This window comes from Glycine max, chromosome 16, assembly GCF_000004515.6.
Source record: "Glycine max cultivar Williams 82 chromosome 16, Glycine_max_v4.0, whole genome shotgun sequence".
Lineage (NCBI taxonomy): Eukaryota > Viridiplantae > Streptophyta > Magnoliopsida > Fabales > Fabaceae > Glycine > Glycine max.
The window spans coordinates 669,131-685,159 of record NC_038252.2 but is presented as its reverse complement, the minus strand read 5'-3'; the positions used below and the strand labels follow the sequence as shown (position 1 = coordinate 685,159).

At 31.7% G+C, this 16,029-nt stretch overlaps 2 protein-coding genes across 2 annotated transcripts; one reads left to right on the top strand and one right to left on the bottom strand.

Annotated features, from left to right (window-relative positions):
- The first annotated feature begins 6,083 nt into the window (after positions 1–6,083).
- On the top strand, positions 6,084–11,140 carry LOC100785166 (E3 ubiquitin-protein ligase SPL2). The gene is made up of 6 exons (XM_003547698.5): positions 6,084–6,532; positions 7,413–7,514; positions 9,218–9,388; positions 9,576–9,697; positions 10,318–10,437; positions 10,512–11,140. Exons 1-6 carry the CDS (start codon positions 6,179–6,181, stop codon positions 10,792–10,794), a joined length of 1,152 nt encoding a protein of 383 aa, XP_003547746.1. The 5' UTR covers positions 6,084–6,178; the 3' UTR covers positions 10,795–11,140.
- Positions 11,141–12,988: 1,848 nt separating this feature from the next.
- Positions 12,989–15,460, bottom strand: LOC100810818 (protein NODULATION SIGNALING PATHWAY 1). Its single transcript, XM_003548318.5, has one exon. It carries the CDS (start codon positions 14,861–14,863, stop codon positions 13,232–13,234), a length of 1,632 nt encoding a protein of 543 aa, XP_003548366.1. The 5' UTR covers positions 14,864–15,460; the 3' UTR covers positions 12,989–13,231.
- Between the last annotated feature and the right edge of the window lie 569 nt (positions 15,461–16,029).

Here is a 16,029-nt window from a genome sequence, read left to right as displayed (position 1 = left end):
TGATTGATTTTATGTAGTTGATCCAATGGTCCTGATAAATTAATTACATCCCACCCACTATGATTCTAGAGTTCTGGTTTTATTTAGTCTTGCCTTCGTCAAATAGTTTTATCTATAAATATAATGTGAGATGATCCCAGAGGGACGAATTATCAACATAAGGTGTTTATTCTATTTGTGGTTTATGGTAGAGTTGTGTTTCCAAGGAACTTGTTAGCAAAGAGCAATAAAATCTGTTGAGATTTTTGAAACGAGTGAGTTTTACTGTATTTCTGAAGTTTGTTAAGCATATTCTAGTCATGTAAATGGAGAATGACTTTATTATAATGTGGAAGTGCAGTGTTAAAATTGCTAATTGAGGAGTTAAATTTAGCATAAATATTTTATTGGGTTATACTAATCACTGCTATTTCGGTTCGAGGAAAGTAGTGGGAATAAGAGAATGAAAGATTATAAAATTGGATTGTATGAATTAGATTGTCTTGAAATTTTATTTTGTTTTTTTACCATTATTTATTAGAGTATAAATACGTCTTTACCATGATTCCAATGCATTCCAACTTGATTTTTAAACTTCTGTAATATTCATTCCTTCTTACAGATTTAGGTATTGATTAGGATTTTTTTTTATTTTCCATTTAGAAGAGCTAAAATTTATAGTTCAAAACCCAATTTCCCAAAAGTGTTACAACTTAGGAGAATGTTTAGTTTGCAGTTGTAAAATTATGTTTGATGCAAAAATAATTTTATCAACGGATCAAGATTTTTACTTTTATGTTCATTTTGTTTTATCAATTGAATTTACATTAAGACGTTTGTCACAACATTTTCAACTTTAAATCAAATATGCATTATAAAATCCTTGAATCCTCTTGATAATAGCTAACGGGACAAACGAAGGCATCAATCACCTAATATTAGGTTATTAGTAGTAAGCAGTAGTACATCCTTTCTCTCTTTCATAATGAAAGAAGTCAAATTATAAAAGAAAACACGTTGTTGATAGCGTATAGAGAGCGGCAGCTACACTAACGGTTAATTTTGCTTAATGTAATGTTAAGACAAGTTCCAAACGCACATGTACAACAGTTCAATTAGTTTTGGAAATTTCTTTCGTATTGAATTCAAATTGGACCAGCTTTAATCGCAATAGTACACAATTCAGGTTTAATTTCTTTAGACGAATTGAGTTGAATCTTTCATAAGTTATGCTTTTAAAATTGAGCTATATTTTGTCAGATTTTATTTTAGTGATTCCATTTTAAAAGGCAAATTTATTAATAGCCTAATGAACTCTACAAAGTACACTAAAGATCACGAACTAAACAACATAAGCAAGTTTATAGATTTTTGTCACTAGTATGTCAATCATAAAGGTTTACTGATTAAGGTAGAAGTAAATTGTAACTATCAGATAGACTTCACTTGCAATATCAGGGATTTAAAGCCTCAAGTTGCTACTCTGGAGAGTGGAGAGTATCCTGTGAATTCCCTGCTCTACCGGTGCACCATGTCATTTTTCCTACAATAGAACTATAGAAGGTCAAGGTAACTAGTTACTGTATATTATTTTTTATATTTAAACTATTAAATTAATCTTTTTAATTAAGACTGATTATTTTCTTTTTTTATTTTTGTAACCTAATTCCTCCATATTACTATTGAGTAAGTGAAATAGGAAAATAATTTGATTTCTCTGTTGTCTCTTTTTCAGTTGGGTCACGCTATACTCTTGAACAACAATAGAGTTGTGCATGGTTTGTTTGTTTATTTATTTATTTATTTTTTTAAATCAACCAAAACCAAATTGAATCATTTTTATTGATCGGTTTAGCAAATTGAAGTGTGTTGCTTACTTGCTGGGATGTACTTGCACACAAGTTATAGTTTAAATAAACAAGTCAACCTCTCATAAAAGCTTAGCACTTGCATACTTTAGCAACTTGTTTCAACATTTAACTTAATCAACAGTACACGCGGTTCTTTATAGAGAGGGGGTGCCAACTGACGTAAGTGTTTTGACATTTTATTTGAAAAAAATACTTCCAACAACAAATCTACACTTTAAATCAACATACAAATGTCAAACAGGAAAAATTATGATAAAACTTTGTCAGTTACAATAAATTAACTATAAAAGATATATAAATGACTAAAATTTCAAATTCATATTAAATGATCAAGGAATAAATGCCATATTTTTTTTTGGACAGAAAATACATGTCGTATCAGAACATTCTTATTCTGGCATGAAATGAAATTAAATATTTCAAACCAGAACATTATTATTAATAAATGATGCTAAATAGGAGTACAATTCTTTGGGGAGTGATTGGAAGAAGCTTCACTTAACTGTGCATTGAAAGTAACCTTAATTAATATAATCAGTTAACTGTAGAGTTGCCATCCTAATGCTCTTAAGTCTTAATGCACTTGTGAATATTTATTTTTAGCACATCAATGACGTAGCTATACCAAAGCTCTAGAAAACGGAATAATCTAACTCGAGGTTCATTATCATCCACGCCTTTATATTTCAAATGTGACTTCACAATCTTTGCGTCCTTGGGATGTTTTTTGGTCCACTCCTCCTTGGCAATTAACATTGCCAACATCACTTTTTTTTTTAAATCTAAGTTTAATTCCAATTAATGTAGGAAAAACGAGTAGTATTTGATGTATGGATGTAAATGAACTGAGTTATTCATAATTTTTTATGAGATTGACTCGTTAAATGTTTATCAAGTTTATTTGTTTAGTTAAATAGATAAATTCAAAATATTGGGCCTGATTATTTAAATTAATCAAACCTAAGCTTTATAAACACAATATTAATTGCTTTTGATTAAACCCTTTTATTTAAATTCATGATTTGGGTTTTACTAGTTATTTATGTATTCATCATGAAAACATGTAAAAATTTGTTGAGTACGTTAAAAATTAATTTTGAGATTTATCTTTTGTAATAGTCAAGAAGTTATGAATTTTTACTGTACTATGAAAAGTTAATAATATAGAATTTTTAAATTTCGCATACATCATGTTGAGCATATATTTCTATTTATAGATTATTTTCTAATATTAAAACGTTTATTGAATATTAAATTGATAAAATGTCATAAAAACAAGAATAATTAAGTTACATATGAGAAAAATAAGTTAAGTTTTTAAGCTTTATTTTTACGTAACATGTCAAATTCAAACTTTCAATTAGGCTTGTTTAAATAAATGAGTAAAGTTTTATTTTGTACAAGTTAAATCTAAACTCATTTATACCCGATTTTGATGCGTTAAACCATTTAATTTAAATGATTAAATTGTAGCAAAGCACTTCACAGACCCAACAATGAAAAATCCGTTTGGTAGAGTTGGCCCAGATTATTCCAATTCTACGATTAGGGCCTTGGTTGGGCCTGCTGATTTCATTGTTAAGAATAAATAATACTAAATAATTAATACTGGACACTGGCTGGTACTACATAGTACATACTGTATTACATAATACAATTCCTCAAGTTGTTCGAGATCGTGACTCGTGAGAGCCCCAAAACTGCAATCTGAAAGCTTCCAGATTCAATTGCATATGATTTTGTGATGAGTTCATTTAAGTTTTTAAAGAGTAATTTTTATTTAAACATTTCAGTTTTTTAAACTCTTTATTTTTCTCTACCACATTCTTCCTATTACTTTACATTATTTATCATATACTCCCTCACCCCCTCTTTTATCTCTCTCATTCTCAGTGTCAAATACATTTTTGGTGTCCAAAAATCTTTGCTAATAAAAAATGTCCAAATCAGAACTTAAAATAAAACTGATGCTACGGATATAACTCTCAGCTTCTTGTCATCATATTATTACGTTAATGAATATAATACCATATATAAATGCAACATTAACATAGAGACAAAAAAAAAGGACATATATAGTCATGATGATCCCTTTCTCTATCTCCAAAAGAATTTTTGAACCGAGGCCTGCGAATAAAGAACAAGCATAAGCATAACGAGAAGAGCTTCCAATTCTGAGCACCCTCGAAGGCTCAGGAAATGGTACAAATGAAGAAGTTCTTGGTGATGATGATGATGAAGAGGTTGTTCTTATAGGCAGAACAAACCCACCAGAGCTTCCAATTCTATCACTCTTTGAATTGGCATGCCCAGTGATCTTTGAGAAGAGGAGGAGGAACCATAAGCATAGGTGGTGGTGGTGCTGGTAATTTTTGTGGAGGTCAAGCTATTATTAATTAAGAGTTTGTTTTTGTGTTGTGTATGATCAAAATTTTAACTTAAGAGGCTAGAATTTATAACGGGCTAATGAATCTATTGAGATTGGATGATTAAAGAATATTGGTCGGAAAAGGATGGTAGAGAAAGGAGATTCAGGGGTATGGAAGCAAGGTATATTTCCTTGCTCTTTTTGTGTATTCCTACAATTTGTTTTGTTACCAACACGTCTTCAACTCTGGTATAAAATTTGGTTTTTTCATATAAAATTTTGAATTCAAGTCTTACATAATTAGATGAAAAGATTCTATAAAAGTGATTAATTAAGTTTTTTAGGAGATTAATTTGATAATAATTAATCATATTTCATACTAATATCATTAGTACCAAAAAATATATTGTTTGTTTTGTGTTGAGGAAGGAACTATAGATGTAGCAGTGATTTTTAGGTTGGAGAAAGCAGTGATTTCCAGCTTGGAGAATGGGGAGTAGCTGTAATCAAAGTGTCCTGCAACACATTAACAGCAATAATTTGCGTTACTTTTTTACAATGTTGTCAGAAAGAGGAACATTCGTTTATTATTTATCATTAGATCAAGCTTAATCAAAAAGAGATAAAGAAAGCATGCTAGTCACGGCTCAGAAAAACGGGAGCAAAATTTTCGGGAGACCTCCTTTTGTTTTTGGGTCTTTTTAATCATGGAAATTATTAGGAATATTTGTGGCTCGATTTGGTTGGATTATTCATTAAAATGTCACCCGAATCAAATTTTATAAAATATATTTTACAATTTTTACTAAAATATTATTTTATTAAAATTTATATAATTTTTTTTATTTTTTAAATTAAATTACTTTAAAAAATTATTAATAAGAATGTATGAAACTTGAAACTTATTAATATGTCAATCATTCTATAATTAAAATCTGTCAATTTTTTTATTTATTTTAAATCAAACATATCTTAAAAAAATTGTCTAAAAAAGAAAATGATATATATTGTATAACTTTCATACACATAATATCACTTGTGTTGCGTTTGATTCAATTTAGTTTAATTTTAGAAACAACAGAACCAAACCTATTGATTTGAAAAAAAAAATTCAAATAAATCCAAAAAGAATCGATTTGGTTTTTGGTTTTTTTTTATAATTAGAATTTATAACAAATAAATATTTAAATATATAAACTGCATTATAATCAAAGATTCTAATATATATTTCATTCTATAAATTAGGGGTTTGCAATAATACTTTCCCTCATTTTTATGAAGAAATACAATAGCAACATGCATCTTTTTAATTGGACAAAAAAAACATCTTTTTATTTTAAAATTAATTCAATTTAAGATACTCAAGTAAATTTGCTTAATTACCCACTCATTCTACATGTTTCTGTCTCTTAGGTCGGTACTAATCATTCCTAAAATCTTTAATTAAAACTTATTATAATTACATTTCCTAATATAAGAGTAAATGCTAAAATATGTCAATTTTTTTTTCATTTGTTATAGTACTTTTCAATTATCGAAAAACAAACATCGAAAATTAAAAGAAATGTCATGGATCGAAAACAAAAATATTATTATATTTAGGGAATCAATGTAAATTTGTTATTTATTAGAAAGTAAATATTATATTCAAATATTTATTAGACATAAAAACATATTTTTGCCCCAGAGTAAATAATTCAAATAATAATATAAATTATTTTCAAACTGAAGCCTTATGTAAACAAAAATATTTTTTTGATATAATTAAGAAAAATAATTTTTAGTTAATTATAAATATATATTTTAAAAATGTTTAATTAAGAGGAATTTTTTTTTATCATCAATTAAGAGGAGTTGCTGAAACATAGGTTGTTCTAGAAGACGTGGTGGATTTCGTCGATAATAATATTGTGGAAACGGAAACAGTGATCAGTGTTTGAATGAATCATTGATCAATCTAATGTCTCATCAGGAGCAAGCCGTGTTGTCCCTTCTCTCCAAGCTCGCCCTTTCCTTCGACGGTGCCGTTTTGGGCGTTGCCTTGGCCTTCGCCGCCGTCCGCACCCTCTTCAAATTCACCGCCACCTCCGCCTCCCTCCGCAAGCTCCGCCGCGCACCCTCCATCTCCGTCTCCGACCTCCGCTCCCTCCTCGCCGAGCCACCCTCCGATGCCGACGCCGGCGAAATCGTAATTATCCGTGGCACTGTCGACGCCAAGTCCGCCGTCGACGGCACCTGGAAAACTTTGAAACCCGGCGTATTGGTTTCTCGCGAGTCCGGCGATAAAGGTGTCATTCTTCAAAGAACTCAAACGGTAACATGTCTATTTTTTTTGTTAATTGTTGAATTTAACCATTATATGTCTAATTTTTTTGTTAACTTTAGAGAATAAATTCACGGTTGTTAGCAAAAAAACAAGGAGAGAATAAATTCATGGTTGAAATTGTGATACAATATATGCATACGTATTATGAAGCACCTAATATATAACAAAATATCTAAATTGATGGTATATTCATCTTTTTAAACCAACTTTCTATATTTTTTTCAAGTGTATTAATTGTGTAAAGGTTACGGCTTTAAGTGTTTAAACAAAAAATAATAATTTTAAATTAAACACCTAATTAGAAGTGTCCGACGACAAGTGTTCGGGTGTGTTGGTATCGGAAACGTGTCCGACACAACAATACTTTGAGCAAGAGGTGTTTGTGCTTCATAATAGTTATAATAAAAAAAAAACTTCAAATTTGTTAAAATTTAACCATGATAATAGTAAGTAGTTATGAGTGCACTTCATCTTCTAAAGTACATTTGCCTCACTTTAGTGGAGCAAACCATCAAAATATACCCCTTTCATTTTATGGACAGGCGTATATTTTGATGTTTTGGCCATAAGGTGTTATTACTTATTGATTATTGAGTATTGATATGCCTGCTCTTGTTCTTGAGTAATTATGATGGTCTTGAAGAAAATGGGCAGGTGACTAGCATTGTAGAAATTTAAGTAATTAATTTTTTTCCAGTGATATTTTAGCTACCCATTTGGCTTTAGAATTTATTGCTTTTATGTCTAAGAGGAGTAATATCTTTTTGATTGTTGTAGAAAACTTTTAGATCCAGCTTAAATATCATGCAACTTAGTTGTGAATTAGAAGACTAAATTATTTATTTATTGTGTATCGACTGTTATAAAGTGTATATACAATGACTGGAAAGGCTTATTGGGATGGACTTCTGACCTTCGAGCCATATGTGCAAGATCTTTGAGGCAGCAAGACTCTACATCTTTTAGGAAGGTAATGGATGCATAACTTTGTTACATATTGAGGTTCATAATGTATAAAAAAAATTCTGCCATGATCCTCTCAATTGATTTGTATTTCATGCGGTCAAATTTGAGACTGATATATATAATTGTGTAGGATAAAGGAATCTCCATATTTGACAACAAAGGTTCCTGCATAAGATTTCTTGCTGCATATTTAATAATATATAATGCAATCTCTTGCTGCATAAGATTGTGCACCATGGATATGCTTCAGCTGAGCATAAGCTAGGTTGGTAAAAAGTAAAAACAGCCCAGCGTTTTGAACAGGATCTATTTTCAGTTGCAATGGCTAGAACATGAGTTCATTAGTAGTATTAGACGGATTTGATATATTTCTTTTAGATAGTTGTCGATCCTGGATAGTGGCATAGAATAGAAACTAAAAAAATGCTACTGTAGATTGTGGAGTGGCTGCTATACTGAACATAATTAATCCAATACAAACAATTTCTAATGTACACAGTAGATACTCAAATGTTATATCTCAAAGACGTGTCATCATAGCTTGAAATCACATAATTATAGTTATTTTTATAGGAGATGTGTCATAGTTAAATTGCAGCAGTTAACAAAGGCCATGTTACTCTTCCACTCTTTTTTGAGCTGCAATTCAGAGGTTGGAGGTGTAAAGAGACAGTAATGTTAATTTCCTGTCACCACTCCCTGCCCCTACGAAAAAAAGGATATGAATTTATTTTAATATATTAAATTGTCCAAGCGTTTTAGATTGGAAAATTAGAAGTCAACAGTTAAAAAAATAGAAAGATGAAATAAAAGCTGTCTGTATGTGGATTTCATCAGAAGATAGACTGACAATATAAAAAGAGATGGAAAGATACCTAAAGAATAAATAAGAAAATTAAAACTGAAGGATAGTTGAAGTAGAAGATAGAAAAACAAGAAAAAATAAACAGGAAAAAAAGAAGATAGAATGATAGGAAGAAAGTTATAGTGTGGAGGAAGCAGCAAAGGGATGATCTTGGCCGGAACATGTGCAAGCTACTAGGATTTGACTGGAAAGTGGAGGGTCTGAGGTGAGAACACTGAACAGGGAATAGCAACCGCTTGATATAATACTAGTGAATCTGCAATTTGGCTGTGATTTTTGCCAGTATTCATGTGACACAAAAACACAATGCTATGAGTTTCTTGTAGCAGCCAGTGGCCATGATCATGATGCTCTGTGACAGCATCATCGTGGCACTATTTGTTGCTGTTAACTATTCTGTATGGAAGGGTTATGATGTGTCTTTTGGTTTCTCTATTCTTTATTCACCTTTGATCTTAATTTCTTTTAACTTTTAATACCTAAGAGGACATATCATACATGTTGACATTATAGGAAAAGGTAGAGAAGGAGGAAAAGAGAGATCAAGCTCAGAATTATAAATATAATGCTGATTAATTGTATGTAATGATGTTTTACAAAATAACAAGCAGTAAGTTCTATTTACAATGGTACTAGACTCCTAATCTTAATAAAATAAGGAAAAAATCATTAAATATTCTGAAAAATGAAAATCATTCCCAAAGGATCATGTAGCAACAGCAATAACAACAAATGTCTTATCCCACTGGAAGGGATCATGTAAGATACTGTAAAATATTTTAAGATACAATAATGATATTATGAAATATTTTCTAGATATTCTATTAACATTTTTGTTGTAGGTGCCTTTTGTTCTAATTGATGTTGGACGGCGGCCAAATGCTGAGTATGTTGTTGTCAACATGGATGGATCAAGACATCCATTACCTCTGACAACCGTTTATCATAAATTGCAACCAATAAATGCTTCTCCTTATACTTTCTTGCAAGCACTTTTTGGGCATGAATATCCGGTGAGTTGATATTCTCATTGCTAATTTGCAGTGATATAGCATAATGTTGAGTTATTTTCAAGCTCAATATTTGTACTATTTCACTGTTTAATTAATCTATTTTGGTGTTTTGCGTCTCCGGCTGTCTTGTGTGATCTTTGGCATATTACATTTGCTGAAAATGTTATCATTTGTTTCTTTTCTGCAGGTTGGACTACTAGATGAAGAGAAAATTCTTCCATTGGGGAAGGATATCACTGCTGTTGGCCATTGCAGTTTAAAAAATGGAATTGCTGAAATTAAGTCCTGCAAAGATATACCATATTTTTTGTAAGTTTATTTTCATTGAAATAAGCTATTATATTGTTGTTCATGAAAAAATCCCTACCATTTGGAATTGTTAAACATTCGGTATAGTAGTGGGGATTATTTTATTTGAAGGTAGCATAAGGCTATTCCTTTTTTAAACTTTTGTTATCCAGTAGGATACATTCTAGTGGAAATGACTTCTTACTGGTAGAATGATTATGGCTATTTCGATTTTATAATTAATTAATTAATTAATGGTGACCATGAATGGGGAGTTGGGATTCATGAATATGTGGTTTTGATCAAACTTGCTTGAATTTTCTTCTCAACAAGCAGAGGTGCCATTTGTGAAGTATAAATTGCTTTAGATAAAGAATCCTATATGACAAGTCTATGATTTTGTTTTTGGTGGTGCATTAATAAGAGTAATAATGAATTATTGATTTACCTTCTCTTAGTTTTTTTTTTATCCTTAAAAATTGAAGACTAACTAGGGGATTTAGAACAGCTCACGCATCCTGCTCAACTAATTAAGTTACCTCCTCCTAGTTGAATATTTGAGTGCATATATCTCGATAAATATTAATGAACGATTCAGCTTGTGGAAGTGCTGCTTATGACAATTGTCGTCTCTTTTGTAGGTCTGACTTGAGTAAAGATCAGATGATAGTAGATCTTTCCATCAAGGCGAAAATACTGTTTTGGGGTGGTATTTCACTTGGTTCGATGTCAGTTGGGGTACTTGGCTATGCAGTTTTGAGGTACAATATTATTTTTTGGGTGGTTAGAGACATAAAGTTGAATTGAAGGCAATTAAACTTCTGTCGGTTTTCAGGAACTGGATTAAGTGGAAACGGTGGAAGGTACAGAGGCAGCTCCAGCAACAAAGGCAAGCGGTGAGTGATGCTGAACCTCAGGTGGATGATGAGATTGAAGATGTTCCAGATGGACAATTATGTGTGATATGTCTGATGAGGAGAAGGCGTTCTGTCTTCATTCCCTGTGGGCATCTTGTGTGTTGCCAAGGGTGTGCCATATCAGTTGAACGTGAAGTTGCACCCAAATGTCCTGTTTGTCGTCAGGAGATTCGAGATTCAGTGCGGACTTATGAATCTTGAACAGACACAGACTGATTTTTCTGTTCACTCTGCGGCAGGAAACTTTTATGACTGCTATTGAGAAGAGTGTTTGTTTTTTACTATTTCTATAAGATCTGGAATATGGAGTTTTAGGGAAAACTTGCCTCTGCTCTTGTTTCCTGTGAACTTATTACTTTATCTGGTGTAGATATTTGAACTTGGTTTAGATAGGTTGGTCGAGGTTAATTCGTAGTCTCCTCACTTCTCACTCTGCAAGGTCTTTTGGGGAACCTTGTAGGATTTTCCAATTATCCCAGTTGCTGTGTACATAAACATTTAATTTTGCCTAACACCTATAGAATGAACACTGATATGTTCTTGTGCAGTTGTGCATGTGATGTTGCTTCTAGACTAAAAATCTTGTATTGCTTCCGCGTCTTAAAAGGTAATCTCACGAGTAAACTTGTAAATCCTACGTTAAAAAGTAACAACTGATGCTAGTAGGTAATAACAAGGTATGGTTTGTTAGGTGAGACTCATGCTCTTTCATTGGCAAGTATTAGGGTTATTGATTTGAGAAAATGTTTTCTTAATTTTAATTATAAAAAATGTCATTTATTTTATTTTGATTATTATTTTTAAATGCATGTATATAAAACAGGAAAAAAAAACTTTATTTCTCATATAAGTTTTGAAAAATAAAATAAAAATGTGATGATATATTTATGATTAAAAGTGAAAATAAAATGTTTTTCAATTTAAATTTGGATAAATAATCACTTTTGTCCTTGAATGTGTAATTCGCTGATAAATGCGTTTTTGAAAGATGAAAATACAAAATTTAGTCTCCAAAAGTATAAAAAGTGCGACAAATAGATTTGGTCATTAATTTTCATCCGTCACCGTTAATGAAATAGTCTACCCAACACAGAAGGACAAATTTGTTACTGAAATGATTGTTAACTTGCTCATATTCAATTGGCAGCATAGGAACATATTTGTCATATATAACATTATTTTGACTTTTCGTCTTTTCACTCCGCTGACAAATGCGTCCCTGAAAGATAAAAATGCAAAATTTAGTCCCCGAAATGTAAAAAGTGTAACAAATATATCCAGATGTTAATAATAAATTATGAATAATTATTATAATCTTGAAAAATTTATAATGATTGCAATACAATTTTGGAAGAGTTATATCACAAGTGTCTAAAATATTACCAATGAAAGTGAATTTTTATTGTTTTGACGAATTCTTCTAACTTTTCTCCAAGTACAAAAAAAAATTAATCATTTGGTTGTTAACTCTTGAACAAATGCTATCAACACAGGAAAAAATGAATTTTTTTTATTGTAAAATGATAAAAAAAATCATTATTTTTGTTTAATTAAACACTATTTATTTAATTTTTTTAATTAATTTTTCATGATAAAATATGAATGTCTATTAGTATATGCAATGACGTCAAATTACAAATTATAATAAAAATTTGTTAATTTCTATTTTTTTAAATCATATATAATTATTTTTTATTGACTGATCATTTAAAAAATCACAACCTTAAAAAAAAATACTCCAAAGGAGATGAATGTTTTTTACAAATTAAAAGTGTCATTGTAATTGTAATTTTCTCTAAAAATTATTTATGGATCTAATTTAACTATAATGTTTTATAATAAATATTTTTTTTTACTTGAACTTTTCATCAAGCATGAAAGTGTAAAAAAAATATTTATAGTTTATAAAACGAGTATTCTTTTTTCTTTTAGACTGAAATTAATTTACGAGTTTGTTAAAAAAATTTGTCGCAATCATTATAAATTTTTTTAAATTATAATAATTAGTCAGAATCTACGGTTAACGTTTAGATCTATTTGGTATACTTTTTATACTTTCGAGAACTCAATTTTATATTTTTATATTTCAGGAATACATTTGTCAGTGAATTACACATTCAGAGACAAAAATAATTATTTATCGAGTTAAATTTTTATTAGTTTATGTGATAAATTTAACCATGGAACATATTAAAATAAAAAGATTGTTTCTTAAATTTAACTAATGAAAAAAGTATATTAAAATAAACTAAAAAGAACCAGAGAAAATTATAAATTATTTTAGTATGCTCAAATGAACTCTAATAAAAGTTTTTTCATATACCCCATGTGCAATGTTTGTTGGCTTATGATCTTGATCTAAATTCAGATTTGTAACTAAAAAAACAACAGATACTAAACTCTGAAACAGCAGTATCTTCTTACCAGTTATGAATCATTACAAAGCACACAAACAACTGACGAAATAATTTGCACCTCTCTTTATGTTACAAAAAGTTGTATAATCAAGAATTTGACATGGTGGAGAATTTTAAGAACTTTGAATACCTATGCTGCCTTTCCCCTCCAAACAAATTTGTTTAATGTTAACCAGCAGTGGACAATCCCTCCCTCACTAGAACTTGTTGGATATGGTTGATCATGATGTAAATGTTGAGGTCTTATAATTCCCATCCAGCTTCCACAAAGAACAGAAAGAAACACTTTGCCCCTTCCACCATAGTCCAACACTTGTATTGTCATCTTCCACTTTCATCTCCCAATTACCATCATACTTCCTCAGCAAAGCTCTACCTCCATCTATTGCATCCTCTCCAAATACTTCCCCCACAAACCCTGCTTCTTTCATTCTCTCACACCATTTCTCCTTCCCTTCATTCGTCTCGCGCTGGTTTGTCAATGCCTTCGCAGCCTCACCTTCCATCACTCTCCTCTCGTCGCTCTCCCGGCCCTTGAACGCGGAGCTTGTTGAGTCCAAAAACCTCCACAAGTACTCCACCCTCCGAGAGAATCCAGTGGTGAAATCCCCACAACAATTGCAACAACATCCCATGTTGTTGTCACTTAGTATCACCCCTTTGGGCTCCATGTTTCTCAACACCTTCAGAAACTCACTCCTTTCATCAGGGGCATTGTGATTCAACTGATGCAACCTAAACTGTGCACACACAACAAAGATTTCATCCGGGGAGGTGTCAACACTTTGAGCATTCAGAGTATGCAATGGACAGTTATCTAGTTTGTTTATCTGCAAGTTAACATTCATTGACTGAGCAAAACCAAGGAGTCTAGAAGAGAAGTTATCACCAGGAGGACCAATACAAAATGGTGTGTCATTTTCAGTGGAGGAAGAAGCAGTGACCACGGTGAGGCGAACCAACGGAGGAGGTCCACCAGGTCTGCGACTCAAGGCCTCAAGAAAAGTTGGCCATTGCATTCCATGAGAGACTCCAATGTCAAGGATGTGAAGGGTGCGTGAATTATTATCAGTGTCTTCGCCAAGAACTTGAAGGATGGAAGCATTTGCTATGTTGTTAGGGAAGGAAAACCAAGGGCTAACCTCATAGAACTTGAGGAGTGTCTTTTGGAAGAACCGCGGCTCGCTGGAAGCAAAAGTTATAGACCCTGAAGAGGGAGAAGATGATAGATGTTGTGTCAGTGCTTTAAGACCATGTGCTGCAAGCCTGTGGTTAGCATCGCCAGTAGGTGATGCTAACTCATGGAGAACATACGAGAGGTGTTGCACACGGTTCAGGTTTCCACCTGTTATGGCTGCAGCACAAGGGTTCAGCAACTGTTCTGCCCATCTACCATCCTTGTTGTTGCAGTTATTTCCATTGGCCTTAGCTCCCCCTTTCTTGTTCCCACCAGATTTTCTAACTGTTGTTGTTGTTGTCCCTTCTGCGTGTCCGGTATAGGCTTCATTGTTTATTGGTTTGCTCTTGATTTTCTTGTGCTTGTGGTTTTGTGGTGGTTTGGGACTAGACTCATCAGTGGCATTTCTTTTCTTTGGCAAATCAGAAAGTGGTAGGTTGTTATTAGAGTCACAAGTCTCAAGGGGTGTTGTGGTTGTAGAAATGTTGGTAGCATTAGGGGAAGAACTGGTATTGGTATCAGTTTGGTAGTGGCTGGTTATGTCTTGTTCCCACAACTGATAGTCTTGGATGTCACCAGAGTCGTATGGATAATCTAAGAGTGGTGGAAAGTAAGACACAGAACCTTCAAACCAGTCTAGACTGTGATCTGATGTTGGATTTGGTTCCATGATCATTGTAAATGGAAGCAAGTGTTGTGAGATATTGAGCAAAGATTCAAAAGGGTTTGAACTTTGAAGGGCTTAGTAGTGTTGGATCATTGACCAAATGGGAGGAGGAGGGTAGAACATATCAACCAGAAACTCAATTTCATTGGTTTTTCCCTAAGAATTTTAAAATAAGGCATGGTGTAGTGATGCTTCTTAGTGGTGACAAATGAAGGAATTTTCTAATAGTTTGTGTGTTGTTCGTTTGGAAGATGTGATGTTTTATTGAGGTTTAATATTTGTTGCCTAGGCAACTAGGAGACGATAATGTCTCTTGTTTATGCTGGGTGGTTAACTTGTTCCTTTTGTATTATATTGGAGATTGAAATCTGGTTACTGTTTAAGATTTAATTGAGGAATTTCAATGAGGGTTTGAGGATTGTGATAGGTTCTTTCAAAACTTTGGCCGGCACACACTGTTTGACTAATTGAAATATCATGAAAAGTTTCTATCTGGCAAGGTCTTCGCAACTTTTTGTGCTGTATTTTGTGGTTAATGGGTTTGTTTTATTTTTTTTATCAATTTCTTTTGGCAGGGTAAGGAAACGAATATTTTGTAAGAAATTAATTAAAGCTTCTATTAGTATTCTACACATTATGTTTGTACTGGAATCATAATAGAGTAATTTTGATATACTTTTAGTGTAATTTTTGTATATTATTATCTAATATTGAACTAAAATCCTGTTAATAAATTTGAGTATTTTGATGATTATATGAAATTTTGAATTTAATGTAAAAAAATGAAAATTTCAACTTAGCAAGTATATACACATACATAATAAATTTAAGTAATCCATCATACACGTAGCTGTCCATATCTGAATTCTGAATGTATTTTGGTAGCAAAAAGTTTTTAACTATTATGATATTATCATAAAAATATTAATTATTCCCTAAAAAGACGATTTGGCGTAAATAAAAAGAACCTGATGTCGTGGTATGAGTAACATTCTAAATTAAAATAAAGTATCCAGTTAAAGAAATACTACAGTAAGATAAACTTTACACTAACGCAGTCGAGGAAACAAAATAATACTTAGATAAACAAGTTAATACAGTAAATGTTAATATTCACATAAACGTACGAAAGAAGATTTAATACCTTGGATCAATGGGACAATTTAATATTTAAT